Source organism: Notothenia coriiceps, unplaced genomic scaffold (assembly GCF_000735185.1).
Source record: "Notothenia coriiceps isolate Sejong01 unplaced genomic scaffold, NC01 NC01_scaffold00037246, whole genome shotgun sequence".
Taxonomy (NCBI): domain Eukaryota; kingdom Metazoa; phylum Chordata; class Actinopteri; order Perciformes; family Nototheniidae; genus Notothenia; species Notothenia coriiceps.
In genome coordinates this window covers 10,166,514-10,182,498 of record NW_011369947.1, presented here as the reverse complement: position 1 = coordinate 10,182,498, position 15,985 = coordinate 10,166,514, and the positions used below count along the sequence as shown (strand labels likewise).

The following is a 15,985-nucleotide window of genomic DNA, read 5'->3' as shown; positions in this document are numbered from 1 at the left end:
CTCCAACTCTTTCCAACACTTCTCTCCGCAACTCTTTCAGCAATGACTCAACTCACGCCAGACTTGTCCTTGAGCCATACTTGATTTAAAACATGAGAGAATACAGTCCAGTTTGAAAAATCGCCAAGTTACCCTTCAACGAGTGAGTTACGTAATGTGATACCCCACCTTTTTACGCATTTCAATAGCCCTGTGTCACCGCTGACCTTTAAAATTAAGCCTCCGAGTGATATCACGCTGGCCTCTATTTGCATCAAAGTTACATGCTCCATACTAATGAGCTGGAAATAGTGACATTATACATTTTACAGCCTCAAAAGTGAAACTCAGGGCCAGGCCAGTTCATGAAAGGCAAAATATTCGCCATCATTTAAAAAGGTTAATAATTTAAGAATGGGCTCACAGGTGCGCACCACTTCAGGATATCAAAGTGTGACTGTGAAATAGTAAGGGCCTCTATAAAAAAAATACTATAATATGATTGAAATGATAAGAGCACTTCAACAAAATGTAGTTTCGAGAGGGACGTTTTTACACTCATTATCTCAACAACCCTAAGTCGCTGTCACAGTGATGTTATCGTACAAAAGAAGCAACTTCCTGCACTACAGGGCTTTATACACACACACACGCAAACACAGGAAATGGCTGTGCTTGTTAGGTAAACAGAATTAGCATTACTGGAGGAAAGTGGGTAGAAGCCAGGAGGCAGAAGTAGGGGAAAGAGATGTTCCTCAAGATCAAATCAACTTGTCTCTTTTCACTCAAAAACATTTGTGTTGATGCGTAAGGCAAAAGGAGGCTAAGTACCTTCGGTAAGAGATGATGGAAACATGAAGTGATAATCAAAGCTTCCTGACTTCCTTTTCCTCCCAGGGCTCCCACTCCATCCTGCTGGGTTAAAACAGTGAATATGAAAGCTGCATTCAGCACATCTGAATGAGCATGCACTTGTGTAGGAATACTACAATTCAGCTGTCATGCTGCTAACTCTGTAGTTGTTGAGAGTGAGAGGACGAGGAGAGTATAAGGGAGCAGACAACACAAAGAGATGGAGCCAATAAAAGATTGCAGGGGCCTTCAGATCCTTCGCCTCCTCTCCTCCCAATCAGCAGATGAAAGTCAGATGACAAGCTGTCACTTCAGCCTTGCCCACTTCTCACTGCTCGGCACATGACTATGTCAGCTCTCACAGTTTCTCCCCCATCTCAGCACCACACAATGTATTATTTTTATTGGATGCTACACTTCTCCTGGGGCTCTGGCTACTACCTGTAAGTGACTGTTTAATATACTAATCTTACATTGACTTTTACTGTCTCCTCTCACCCAGGTGCTGTTGTGGTCGTCTGATAGGTCAGCACGTGGGCCTGCCCCCGGGCATCTCTAGTCACAATGATAAGGCAGAGCGTTTGGGCAAGAATGACAGCCTGTCAGAGAAATGGTCCATCAGCAAGCACACACAGATCAGCCCCACTGACGCCTTCGGCACCATCGAGTTCCAGGGAGGAGGACACTCCAACAAAGCCATGGTGACAACGAATCTACTGTGTTGCACTTTGTCAAAGCTTGCTTCTCGAGGTAGTCTCAAGGCAAAGAACAGAACGATAGCTCCTAAAATACACATCCAAACAACCCAGGCGTTACAGTACACTGGCTGTGATACCTTGTGTCAATAAGTGTGGTTTTGGAGGTAGAATTTAAAAGTGAGATGGATCACAACATATAGTTTTTTTATGGATATCAAAACAATATTTCTTCTTGCTGTAAGTCTTACAGTGGAAGAAATACCAAGAGTGTAAGCAACGAAGTAAATTCGGAAGTGCATATACTATAGAAATGTGTATTGTAGATGTACTGTATGTTCCTCCACTGCAGTAAATGTATGCAGTTTAACAGCAAACGGGAGGAATATTTGAGATGGTTGACTGACTGAAAAGATTTAAGCTCTTGATCTGGATGGTACAGTTATACCAGCTGTGTGAAACCATCACATGTTTTCCAAAAAGTGTGTCAAATGCTAATGACATGTAAAGAGGACTCATCCGGGTCGGTGTGTACCTTCTCAAATCCAGCTCCTTTTCCAATGAACCTTGCTAGATAATCAAAGTTGAAAGCATCATACATACACAACCAAAGTCATCCTGCCATGATGGTGTGAAATCAATCAAATGAGTGTAATTATTACCTCATTATATATAATTATACATTTAGAAAACCTAAGTGTCTAGAGACTGCAGCCCATTAAATTAGGCCTGATTAATCGATCCATCCCAAAAGCATTGGTAATGATACACGTTACTCACACAATCACTGCCTTCGATAGGGTGACAGATCACATCACACATGTGTTAGCATTCAGGGAGTTCACTTGGTTAAGGCTGAATAAAGTCTGATTTATTCCCAGTGTTAAATAATTCATCCAGATACATGTCAGGTTGAGAGTCTGAAGGATAAACAGATGCTCTGCGCTAACGCTTCTTCAATCATAGCAAACATCTGTTCAATACTGCTGAAAATGTAACGCCATACACTCACACAGGTCTGCATCACTGAGCCATGCGATGTATATCCATTTCATAATTTCTCCTTTACAGATTTGTTTCATGTTGATTTGTTTGACTAAATATAGTGTGTGTGTGTGTGTGTGTATATTCGCATTTGAGGTTATATGCCAGGGGTGTTCAAACTACGGCCCGCGGACCATTTAGAATCGTCCCTCAGCAAATTCAAAAAGTATAATGACTTAAAGTGGACCTATCATGCTATATTTGAATAATATAGTGTAGGACCATACCTATATAAGGCATATTTATACTTTTTATTTTTCAAAATACCAAACAGATCATGCATTTTAGCCATTCCTCATTTCACTCAATTTAACACTGTCTTTGAATGGGCTGATTCTGTGAGAACAGCACATGTGAGGTGAAACTACTGTGCACCTGGCATATGTACTACAGCGTCTCCAGCGCTTTCGAACGGCAATGTCCGTGGCTGTCTCCTCCTGATTGGTGGAGTTGGCCCAATAGCCGTAGCGCCACTTCTGTGACGTCATAGAAGTGTTCAAATCTGGATCAGTCTGTATCAGATCCGTTGCAGCCCCTTTTTAAGAGATTTGGAGGGAAAATAGAGAGGGTTGTGTTTTCTGACACTTGGTGAGTTCCCTGGAACACAGGGGGGGGACATGTTCATGTATAAAAGACGTACAAAAGTGCATTTTGCATGATAGGTCACCTTTAAGTATAATGATCTTCTAATCTAAGTTGATAATAAAAAAGCTCAATAACACATTTACATAACAACCTTGAAATAAACCCTTCATATTTCCTCGTATTATGAGCAATCGGAAGCTTCTGTTTTAAGGAATGAGCTGCTCACAAAGTAAATGAAACCCTATGGAGAGCTGTGGTGTAGGCTGTTTCTTACAGCCTTTTCAAGTATCAAGAATAATTCACCTTCATTGGATTGATTTTTCCAACTTATAACTGAACTTAAGAGGCCCTTCGTATATTTTTCTGTATGTGGCCCTCGGTGAAAAAAGTGTAGACACCCCTGTTATACGCTGATGCCACTGTGCTGTACGTCACTGACACGCCTCTCTGTTTCCAGTACGTGCGAGTGTCTTACGACACTAAGCCTGACCTGCTGCTCCACCTGATGACCAAGGAGTGGCAGCTGGATCTGCCCAAGCTGCTCATCTCAGTCCACGGGGGCCTGCAAAACTTTGAACTCCAGCCAAAACTCAAACAGGTCTTTGGCAAAGGGCTCATCAAGGCTGCCATGACGACAGGAGCCTGGATCTTCACCGGTGGGGTCAACACAGGTAAAGTACACCAAATGTAGGCAGCTTGGTCTGAAAACGAATGTAGAACTATCAAAGGTCCTGAAATACTGAAATTGTATGCTAAGTTTGATGAATATTTTTTATATTTTGGGGATTTTTTGGGCAAGAGATTAGCTTTATTTTCGATGCAGATTTGAAAGGGGGAGGTCATTACCTATTACTTTCACGTTTCGGAGTTGAACCTGCAGTGGAGACCACATATGGCCCACCAGCTCGAACCACTAATATACCCACTGGCCCATTCACATTTTTGGGAGGGCTTTTTTTATCTTTATAGATAATGGTACAGGAATGAGTCCTAAAACCCAAGTTAGCATGTAACCACTACGAGTCACCTTGTCTCAAAGTCAACTGTTTTTAGAACATGTTTTCGGTTATAGGCATGGAATAATGTCTGTGGCTAACACAAGCTGTGAAGATTTTATTCTATGACATAAAATAGAACAGTAAATGCCCCACCCGCAAATGTGTCTAGCTTCTATGTGTCATAAAAACGTGTAAGTATCATAAAGGTGTGTTTGCCACAGAGCGTATATCCTGCAATATCCAATAAGCTTTTTGTCGAGGGACTCCTTGTGATGTGATTCAAACACTGCACCATTTATTAGTATAGCTAAAGATAGTTAGCAAAGGGCCGCAGTAAAGACTCAGCCTTTGCACACGGCTCTACCATGACCGCTCTGGAGGTGCCCCATATTTGCTTTAATCTTGGTGCAAATATTTCTGTGCAGTTTAGGACGTTTTATCAGCAATACGCGGGCCGGCTCCCTCTTTACACACAATGAATGGCCATGCACTTGTGCTAGGAGGGAGAGTGTTCAAATGTTCTCAATATGTTATTATCTATTTAATAACTATTCATCAAACCCTTAAGAGCTGTTAAGATGTTAAACCACTGGATCATTGCAAATAGGTTATTTTTATGAGCACTCTACTATACTTAAAGACACTCAGAGTCAGACCAGACAAGTGAAGGGTGATTCTCTGGGATATTCTCTGGGAGTCTAGACTGCTTATTCTTTATCACCCTTAGTCAGTCAAAAAGATGACATTTAGACAAAATAATGATTTTTATTCCAGAAAATGTATGGTTATGATTATCTCATTACTTATTTGAAAGAGATACCTCGTGGTAATTAGTGTCCATCATGAACATATGCTTTTCAATGAGTTGTATCTCACTGTAGGAAATATGGGGTGTTTCTCTGTTAGAGTTTCTAAGAAATATGGTCGGATTAAGACTTTGATGACTAAGGGGATTTCTTTTCAGAGATACTGAGCAGCAGGATGAATTTGGCCTGGAGCAGGATTTACGAGGAGCTCTGTGGATCGGATACCGAGCAGAGGAGGGGTGGGAAGTGCTAAAGCTTTCCAGAGAGAAACAGTCTTAAGTCTGACAGAAACAAGACGATTGGGTTGTTTCTAAACGTGAATATACAAAAAGGACAGCTGACAGAAAGACAGCACATGGGCTATGCATCAACATGGAGTTATAATGCATAGTCAATTTAGCCATGTTTATAATCTTAGTAAGCTATGGCTAGTGACTGGAGTCCTCTAAATGGGTGAGATTGAATGATTTGCCGCACTTATTACCATGCATTAACAATGCTATCGATAATGCTCATGCAGTGCTGATCGACGCTTTGTTTGTTCACTATTGTTCTTGTGAAATAGAAGCTTTTTTAACCCGTAATACATTTTGCAGGATTTAAATAAGATCAAAGATGGGATGAAACATGTTTTAGGAGAGATAAGAACAGTTGGAAAGAAATCGTACGTCGTTGGATGATGTAGAGGGCTTACACTGGAAAAGAATAAACCATTTGAAGAGACAATGGGTGCAAAGGCAAGAACGAGGAAGAGAGAGGACTGAAAAGTGGATGGAGGGATGGATGGAAGGGACATTTCAGGACGGAGGTGGAAAAGGAAAGAGTGTCAGCAGAGGAGATGGGAAAAGATGGCTGCCAAGTCTGACTGCTGCTCCCTTGAGGACGACTATTAGAGGCCTGCAGCTATCTTTGTTTTAAGCTGTGTGTGTGTGTGTGTGTGTGTGTGTGTGTGTGTGTGTGTGTGTGTGTGTGTGTGTGTGTGTGTATTCACATTCGCTGCCTTAACCCTGCACCTCATAAAAGTTGGGGGTGTAATTATCTACGTTTACACTGCGTATTGATTGTCACAAAACTCATTTTGCTTTCTGTTTCTTTGTCCTTCTCTTGAACTCTTTTGCAAACACACCCTCGTACCAAACCAGGAGTGATCCGCCATGTGGGTGATGCGTTGAAAGACCACGCCTCCAAGTCAAGAGGGAAGATCTGCACCATTGGCATCGCGCCTTGGGGCATTGTAGAAAACCAAGAGGATCTTGTTGGCAAAGATGTAAGTCCCTGGGAACAATATGGTGCAGTTTTGGAGTGCCCTCATTTGCATTTAACATTTGCATATGTATATGTAAAAAAACGTTGCATGCAATCCATAGTTTCTAAAGCCTGTAAAAAATAGCAATTTGCAGTTTATTACCAGAAATACTGAGTTAGCTAATCCAATCCGTGACGAGCACTCCTCTAAGTGATTCGGACAGTTGGTGGAACCACATGAGACTGTGGAGCAGATGCTGACTCAGTCAAATATCTGGAATCAGTGTTTTGTTATGTTTCAAATGTTATGTGCAGCTCCATCCTACAGAACAAGTCGAGCAGAGCAGATTAATGTTGGTATCTGAAATGGATAATTAAGCAGTGGAGTTCTTTTTCCATGCTTGATCTGTCTCAACTGTACGCCTAATGGCCAGTTAAGTAAACCTCAGATTGTCATGCGCTTATCCACAAGACCAAATCCAATCTTCTGGGAAACTGTCATTAATATTCGATAAAGATTCTTCCAGTTTTAAATGTCATTTAACTTTTATAGCGGTACAATAAACATGCAGTAGCAGTAAAATAAGTGAGTGAATACAAAGATTGTATTTGTAATTTCTAATGTGTGTCATTTTGTGGACCAAATAAACATCTTTCTTTACTCTGACAGGTACTGTGCCTACCTTTGAGGAATCACAACAGACAGATTTTAAAAGCAGTTTTCAAAATCGGTGCAGGAACATTGTGACTTTTAGTCCTGCTTATGACCCAAATGATGAATACTACATATCCCATGATGCAACCAGTGCTGTCTCTAAAATGCTGTGCCCCAATTCGTAACATAGAATTGGCATTAAAACAAGTTTAGTGGCAATCCAAGTATGTTGAGCCCCCAAGCAAAAGCATGTTTACCAAATCAAATGTTAACGATTGGGTCACATTAAGAAAACTTGCCTTTGCTACATACCATATCATCCACGGGCTTCTCAGATGTTTGTGTAATTGTGATCCTCTCTTGGACAGGTGGTGCGTCCATACCAGACCATGTCCAACCCCATGAGCAAGCTGACGGTTCTGAACAGTCTCCACTCCCACTTCATCCTGGCCGACAACGGCACCACGGCAAAGTACGGTGCTGAGGTCAAACTGCGACGCCAGCTAGAGAAACACATCTCCCTGCAGAAGATCAACACGCGTGAGTGGAATTTACTGATCTACTTACGCTAAATCAGAAGAGGTGTTTCCAAATGACACAGGGAGTGATAAGGAAACAGTTACCTACCACACCACTGAGGGTTGATTGGGATCAAACTCAATGTTATTGTTTCAACCGGGCTAAAATGATCATTACCTGCTTTACACAGGACACATGCTGCCAGACAGCGTATTTTTAGTGCGCTGTGATCCAACTCGATGAGCCTTTGAAACCCTGCCTCCCTTCAGGAGGGGTTTATTTTTTCTTTCAAAGCTTCCTGACAGTTAAGATGAAGTCTTTCCTCAAATAAACCCGCTTGATAACCCTTGTCTCCCTGTTAAGGAGTGCAGAACAAAGCTGCAAAACAAGATAACAAGCACATAGTGACCAGCACAACGTCACTGTACATGTGCGTACATATCAATTATAGTGCAGAAAACAATACATTGAGTTGTTCCTATCCAAACAATGTGAAAGGTGCATCAGATGTATCTCTTCAGTATCTTTTTCTTTATTTTAGACTGGATTAATGTAGTACGCGTTCATTTTTTGTGTATTTTTCTACACTGACAAACACATAAATAACAGGGTATTGTGAAACACTGCTGTTAAACTCAACACAATATTTCATAATTCTGTCTTTAAGCTGTATATAAGTTGTGGTGCATCAAAGGTACATTAAGCTCATAAGAGGGAAGCCGGACTATATTTGAATTCTTGTTTTTTGTGAGACGCAGGTGTTAATAACCAATGTGTGCATGCGCCTGCACGTGCACATCATTTGCCTTTGATGGATTGTTCATCCGTTGCTGAGCCCTTGTCACATTGCATTTCTCCGTTTTCAATTTCCACACAATACCTTAGCTAAAAACCAAATGGATTTGCATGAATACAAAATGCAGTTCTCTCTCCCTCATTTCTCTTATTCTCACTCTCACACACGGCCACGAACAAAGACAAGCACACACAAACCTCCCTGATACCCTTTAAATACGATTCTCAATAGCCTCGGAAAGCATTGTGCAGAACATGTCAGGGCCGGATATAAACCTGAGTCGGAGGAATTCTGTTAGCACCCATGATGTATTTGTTATAACCTCATTTTGCTGTCGGCATAAAGCTGTTTTGAAATAATTTCCTCAGGGTTACATTAATACACACATCAATGCTTATTTAAAAGCACAGGGTCTAAGTAGATAGATGTAACCAAATGAATACATGGTCACAGTGTCAAGAGCAGTATCTTAGCCCACATTTTATCAACACCTTTTTTATTGACATCCAGACCGTGCACCAATGTTCCCTTTATAAGCTTTGTATAATGAAATGGAGCTTTTTTCTCTCTAACCACTTCCATATAACGACTTGATTTAATGGATTTAAGAAATGTCCCTACCGTTGACACAAATGTACTTTCTTCTTGGTTATCATCCCGTCATGTGACCTATGGACTTCCCTTTGTCATCCTATGCCTGGACTCATACAAAAGGGGCTGGGAAGGCAAAGGGACGGCCAGTCGTCACACAAGCATCTGACCATCGTTATGATGAGAATATTCACTGCCATGCCTAATGTGTCCATCGTCTGACTAGCTTTAACACATATCTGGATAATACGGCATAGGAACTACTTATATGCAATGTGATAGGTGACCGTGTGTGAGGTGTATATCCTGCTTACCATTCATAACACAGAGCCTAACACGACACAAAGGATAGGAAGGATACATCCTTTGTTGCATTTCTCGAAGGTTTCTTCCATTTTCTTCTTTGAGAGTTTTTCCTTGTACAACGCGAGGGTCTAAGGACAGAGAGTGTCACATGCTGTACAAACTGTAAAACCTCCCGAGACAAACGTGTAATTTGTGATATTTGGCTATGAAAAAGAGAACTCTGACACTAGCCTTACCTAAGCAGTGTCTGAAGTAACTAGATTCTATTTTACGACCATCCTCTGAGGTTGCCAACAGTTTCCACTTGAGGTGAAGTGATGTATCAGCAAAAATTGATGCATAGCCCTAATTAAAAGTGTTGTAATCATATTTCTTATGAAGTATGATCACACCAGTGTTTGCAAAGCAAGGTCATGCATTACTTGTTAGGGATTTTAGAATATTGTAGGCGGTGAATTTACAACATTATCCTAAGGCTAATTTAATTTAATATAACCACTCTGGTTATAACCAACTGGTGTTTAGCCAAGGCAAAACATTGACAGTGTTTAAAATAGAAAAACAATTTTAACAGTCTGTGTATCGAATCCCACTAAGCATGGAAAAAAAATAGTGATCCATTTGCTTAATTCGATTAATTATTATTCATGCAGACACATATGCACACATTTCTTATAGTGGAAATGTTGCTACGGTATATATTGCTCAGTATGTGATATGTATCTGTATAATGTGCTTTACCTTGTTATCCCCGTGTGTCCTTCACTTCCTCATTCACCTCTGAATGGTTGGTACACAAGGACCAATCCTTGATTTGATTACCTGTCCCACGGTCAACCGAGGAACGCATCTATTTTCCTCACCGCATGCCCCCCCGTGGGATCCAAGTGTAGCCTGAGGTTCTGTCAAAGAAGGCAGAATAAATAAGATATTTGACTTTGAATTCTCCCAACAAGTGGGTTTGCCATTTTTTTCTTCACGCAGTCACACACACTTCACACAAGATGAAAGAAGTGTGCTGGATAGATATGCGTAATCTCCCCCTGTGGTGTTTTTGTGATGTCTGGGCAATCCTGTAGCTAATCCTACTGGGCCACCATGCGAGTGTTGGAAATGCTGTAGCAATCAAATTGGCTCCACAATATTATAACACAGTTTATATATATGACAAATGTGAATGTGTTTTTTTTTATACGCTCTGGATATAGCTTTGATATTGCCAACAATGCTTTAACAAATCTTCTAGGTCGTGATGAAACCTCGCAACATTTTGATTTCCTGTTGCCAAAATACATTTGTGTTCATTTGGCATATTGCTCCCTTCCATTGCAAGTTATGGCAGCACCAATGGCACCTGTCAGGACTCATCGTTGGAGCACAGTTGGGCACATCCTGAACCGCCAACACCTCCCGTGGTGACAAGACATGTGTAGTCCCTCTGCATGCTTCCTCCAGTGTCTACTGTATATTTGATGATGTGGAAGGTGTCGGTCTCATGTGGTTTCGTGCCATCTTCAGTGGACAAGTGTATCTGACGGACAGCTCTGGCTCAGGGTAAACAAAGTAAATGGCTTGAGACAGGACACTGGGGTTGGGAGGCTGTAAATATGGTGGATGGACCGGAGCCAGGGCAGTCACACGGTAGAGTAAATGCTCAGTGGCTGTGCCCTGTTTTACAGCACTTGCACGGCTCGATTGTGCCTCATTCAGCCAGGCGTTGTCTAACTTGATAGAACATGGCAGCAGATGCAGATGCAAATGAGCCTGCAAACCTGTGACAATGATTCAGCCTAGGCAAAACAGGTTGCTTCATAAACAAAGGAACAGAGCTTAAAGGGGACCTATCATGCAAAATGCACTTTTTGATGTCTTTTATAGATGTGTCCCCGGTGTGTCAGGGAACTCACGAAGTGTCAGAAAATAAAACCCTCTCTCTTTTCCTCCGTACCCAAATCTCTAAAAACGGTGCTACAACGGAGCTGATTTGCGTCCGATATGATGTAATATCGGACATGCGGACCCACGGCACTATCAGAAACAATGCCCGACAGTTTTGAACGTAATATGGTCTTTGTTTACATTAGCAAGCATCGCTAACACTCAGAGCTAACCTGTACTGGAGAGAGTATGTGTACATGAGCAGGAAATAAAAAAAGGTACTCACCTTGTGGTAAACCCGCGAGAGAGAAAGCATTTGAGACCCCGACTTTTGAGAGAGCGAAAGGTCACAGATTACCCATCATGCCTGGCTGTCAGAGCAGAAGAACCTGGCCGTTTCTCAATCTCGAGGATTCTGGCTTCCAAGCGAATATTTCAACGATACTACGTCATCGAGTGCCGCAGAAGGACTGTTCCAATCTCCAGCATACTTGGAATTCCACGAGGCCGCGTCCTTGGTTTGGGGGAAATTTCGAGGCTGCACATGGGTAGACTTCACATCCTTCAAATCCCCACAATGCTTTGCGCACGGACCAATTTCCCCAAATCTGTGGCGGAAAATGTAAGGCGGGGCCTCTCATATGACGCACACCTGCACACTTGCTAGCCTGTTCCACTCTTCGTTTTCCGAATGCCAGGAAGGATTCTTGCCTAGCTTCTGAAGGAAGTGACTCGGAAGACATGTGCTACCAAGCAAGCATCCTCGCGATTGAGAAACGGCCCCTGTATGTGCGCTCATAGAGCATGCGCAGTTGAGTTGTCCCTTAAGCCCCGCCCCCCGAGCTCCCTCTCTCGGCTCAGTAGAATTCATTAAAATAAATCTAGATTCTGCTTTTAGTGCATTTTACAGCTTTAAGGACCTAATGATTCTAATAAGGGCTATAAAATAGTTCATACTGGGTAGTTTATTTAGTTTAAAAAAAATTATCCTTTGATTTACAGACGTCTCTTTTCCCATGTTAGTCAATGGGAAAAAGTATTTCTGGGCCCAGTGACGTCACGGACTGATACGGAAATTGTAGTACCGCCGTTTGGACACTACTAATTTTTTTCTCAGAGTCCGGAGCACTTCCTGGGGGCTTGCCCCGAACCTGCAGTTCTCTAACAGGGCTGAAATAGAGGGATATGAGGGATGTCTAATCAAATCAAATCAAGTTTTATTTATATAGCACATTTAAAAGCGATTTTTGGTCGAGCCGTGCTGGACATGTAATAAAAACACATTAGTACAATCACAATAAAAGACAATACAAGTCTAAAATGCATGATCTGTTTTGTATTTCGTGCAAAACACATCATAGACATGTTTTTTATATATTTTTATATATCTGAGACCCATAATATATGCCTAAAAATAGCATACTAGGAGACCTTTAAAACGTGTGATCATGATCATTACACAATATTGATTCAGCATGTATGGTGTTTGAGGAAACGCACTCAGGGACCTCTTCACTGTTTAACTTCTACTTACCGACTCCTGAAGCTAACAGACATCAAACTGAGAGATGAAGAGAATCAATTAAATGATTGGCACCTTTCAGCCCAGATCACTCAGCCTCTGCACAGAACTTTTGACATGTCTCTGTGTCGCTATAATGCACTTTTAATCACACGCCTGCCTCAGAGAGATGGTAAGTAGAAGAGGGAGAAAGGAGAGTGAGAAAATGAGGACACAGAAAAGGGATTGAGGGAAGAGAATTATATAAAGCACCAAGAAAGTGTGAGGCAGCTGTGGAGGATGCAGGCAGTCAGACGAGACATTACCTGGAGGTGTTTGCGCTGAAAAAACATGATGAAACAGTGGAAAGGCAACAAGAGAAAAGACAGACATGCAATAAGCTCCATTCATACATGTTTGTCTCTCAAAATGAAACTGCATCTCATTTTTGTTGTCTTAAATTAGATGTCAAAAATTCACAAGTTACTAATTCATTTATATAAGGTCTGCAAGAATGAATATCCTCTTCCATTTTACCTGAATTACTTGGCTTATTAAATTGTATCTGCGTTTAGATGTGGGCCATTTTAACGCTGTCCACTGTGTAACCTTCACTGACCCTCGTCCCGCAGTGCTTTCATTAATCACAGCCTAGGTAAAAGATGAAGCACCTGTGGTAATTGAATCCAGGAGCCATAAGGCCTTGTGTTGCAGATTAGCCGTGACATGGTGACCTCCACCGTGGAGCAGTCCATACAGGAGAGATTATTGCTAAGCTAGGGTACATGGGAAGTCAGGAGGGGGGTAATACTATTCTCTCGAGCACTATAAGTGCCCGGGAAAACTTGATATTTCTTGAAAATAGCTTTCAAATATCACCCTTTTTTCTAACCGCTGTCCAACTGTGTGACCAAAGGAATTACTTGGTGGATGTTTTTCTTTTGACACATTTCACACAGAGCTACATTCTCACAATGTGATACCAGCTTAGAAATGTCACCCTGCACTCAATGAACCCAATTAAACAAAAATAGCAAGGACATTTTATTTAGCGTGTGGTGGTGCAGTGGGCGGTGCAGTGGTGTTCGGATCAAGGGGTCACAGCAGATTCAAACCCCACTGCAGTCAGCATGTCGTTGTGTCCCTGAGACACTTCACCCCAAATTGCTCCTGTGGGGATTGCCCACAGTATTGAGTATGTAAGTAGCTTTGGATAAAAGCGTCTAACAAGTGACATGTGATGTAGCAAAGTTTCTAAATTGTGTGCAGGAATGTATATTGAAAGTAATTTGAATGTTTACAAGTTGATTCAGAGCTCTTAGATTAATACATTTGTTCAAGGTTCAAGGCTTTTATTAGTCATACGTACATAGCTACAGTGTAGTTATGACGATGAACATCTGAGGTCACAGGCTCCTCCAACAGTGCAACACAATAAAACTGAAAAAAATGCTAAAAGTTAAATAGTGAAATAGTGTCATAGTGAAATGAGCTCCGTTGTCGAAGTGGAGCAGCATATATATCATATGTTTCGTGCACGTGAGAATAACTGCAACGATACAAGGGGACAGTGGAAGTCATCGGGTGTAAGGTGTGCACGAATGGATACAAAAACATGTCAAAAAGATAAATACGAACCGCCAGAGTGTTCATCCCTGTGGCGGAGAGATAACAGAGCCACTAGTGAGCATGGTTTCATGACTTGCTGCCGGTATGGCCCCAGGTGGAGGATGTGCGTGGATGACAACATGTTTTCTGGAGTGGAAAGCATTTGAGTGCATGATCAGTAGTGTGAACTGCGGTTAATGTCCTTTGGAAAAGTGGGAGTGGGGAGATGCTCTGGTAGACGACCTGTGCCGATGTTATAGAGGATATATTCCAGGCTTTAATGTTCAAAAAGCTCTTTATTTCTCTCATACTGCTGCAGCACCTCTTTTCACCCTCTGTCTGAAACCAGAGCCCAGTCTGCTCTGATTGGTTAGCCGGCCGGCCCTGCTGTGATTAGTCAACTGCTTAGAGAGAGAGAGAGAGAGAGAGAGAGAGAGAGAGAGAGAGAGAGAGAGAGAGAGAGGTAGGTAGGTAGGTAGGTAGGTAGGTAGGTAGGTAGGTACTTTATTGATCCCACTTTGGGAAATGTTTGCGTTGCAGCAGCATAAAAAACACAAGGCAATGTACATAAGCCAAGGCAAGTTTATTTATACAACACCTTTCAACGTAAGGCAATTGAAGGTGCTTTACAAAAATGAAAGACATTCAGACAAAGGCATTTAAAAACAGTCATTAAAAAGAAAAGATATTAAAAGAAACATTAAAAGAAAAAATACATGAATAAAAAGTTACATTGCCGTTTAAGATATGAATCTTAAACACAGAAGTTCCATTTTACTGATGCCTTTCTTTAAGGGTTCACGAGCTGTGTACAGTACGCTTGTATGGCACATACGTCCCGAGCATACACAGAGAAAAGCAGCCATGACAAAGTCCCCAGACACTGATTCCCTGGGGTTACTAGCCCCAAATGTTCAGTAACTAAAAACGAAACGCAACCGCTCAGTTTCAATTAAAAGCAGTGGCAAAAANTGAATGTACTACTTTGAATTTACCCTCTGTATGTGTTAAGTAAATAAAGTTGTCTTGCCTTGAATGAAATAAACGCAACTCTTTACCAATGACTGAGCCTCCGTACAGTGAGTGATGGCGAAGACCGGAAGTACTCGGGCTCACACCCAGCCGCCGGAAGTTGATAGACGCCATCTTGTGCAACTAGCCTATACTGTAAAAAACTATAACCGTTATAATCCGTTTAGCCGGGCCGGCTAAACGGATTGGGTCTGTCAGCCTTCCATCTCGTGCACGCACAAATGTATCTCGTGCCCTCATTTGGCGTGCCGTCATTGGGCGTGCATTGCAGCAGTACTTCAATGACTCGCCAGCAACAGGCGGCCACTTTCACCATGGCAGAGTTAGGTTCAACATCGTCTAATGGTCGCAAAAGAAAAAATGTAACGGAGCAAATTAAGAACAAAAAGAAAGTGGAAACTAGGAGAAGTCAAACCAGAGTTGCTTTGGCTGTGTAGTATTGCTAACCTAGAGGTGTTTAGCTTTGCCTGATATGTAACGTTACTGCAGCCTGCTCTCGCGGAGGAGGTGCTCTGTAAGGAAGTCTGAAGGAAGTGGCGGATTCTTTTTGGCTGTGTACTTTCAAATCTTAGTGCACTCGAGCCGGTTTCTGAAACTTACCTACCCCACCTTTAAGCTGTCTGTGGCTCTTTTCTGCTCTAACAATGTACATGTCCCCTCTGTGGGACATATAAAGGTATTCTGATTCTGATTGGCTAACGCATGAATGCGTCACGTGAATATGACACTCGAGTTGAACAAATGTAACCCTCGCGAGTGATGCACCATAAGAGAAAATACATTTATTTTCCCACATCAAGGATTTCGGCAGGATTCCCCAGGGTTCTTACGGTCATTAAAAACCTGGAAAAGTCATGGAAATTCAAAATGCTAATTCCAGGCCCTGGAAAAGTTT

The 15,985-nt window shown here is 41.9% G+C and overlaps 1 protein-coding gene across 1 annotated transcript in view; it reads left to right on the top strand.

Annotated features, from left to right (window-relative positions):
• The first annotated feature begins 1,173 nt into the window (after positions 1-1,173).
• Positions 1,174-15,985, top strand: part of LOC104966388 (transient receptor potential cation channel subfamily M member 3-like) — a 24,203-nt gene continuing 9,391 nt past the window's right edge. The window contains exons 1-5 of the mRNA XM_010795575.1: positions 1,174-1,223; positions 1,334-1,532; positions 3,613-3,826; positions 6,102-6,226; positions 7,228-7,399. Coding sequence (XP_010793877.1) covers positions 1,174-1,223; positions 1,334-1,532; positions 3,613-3,826; positions 6,102-6,226; positions 7,228-7,399 — 760 coding nt within the window. The remainder of the gene's footprint in view (positions 1,224-1,333; positions 1,533-3,612; positions 3,827-6,101; positions 6,227-7,227; positions 7,400-15,985) is intronic.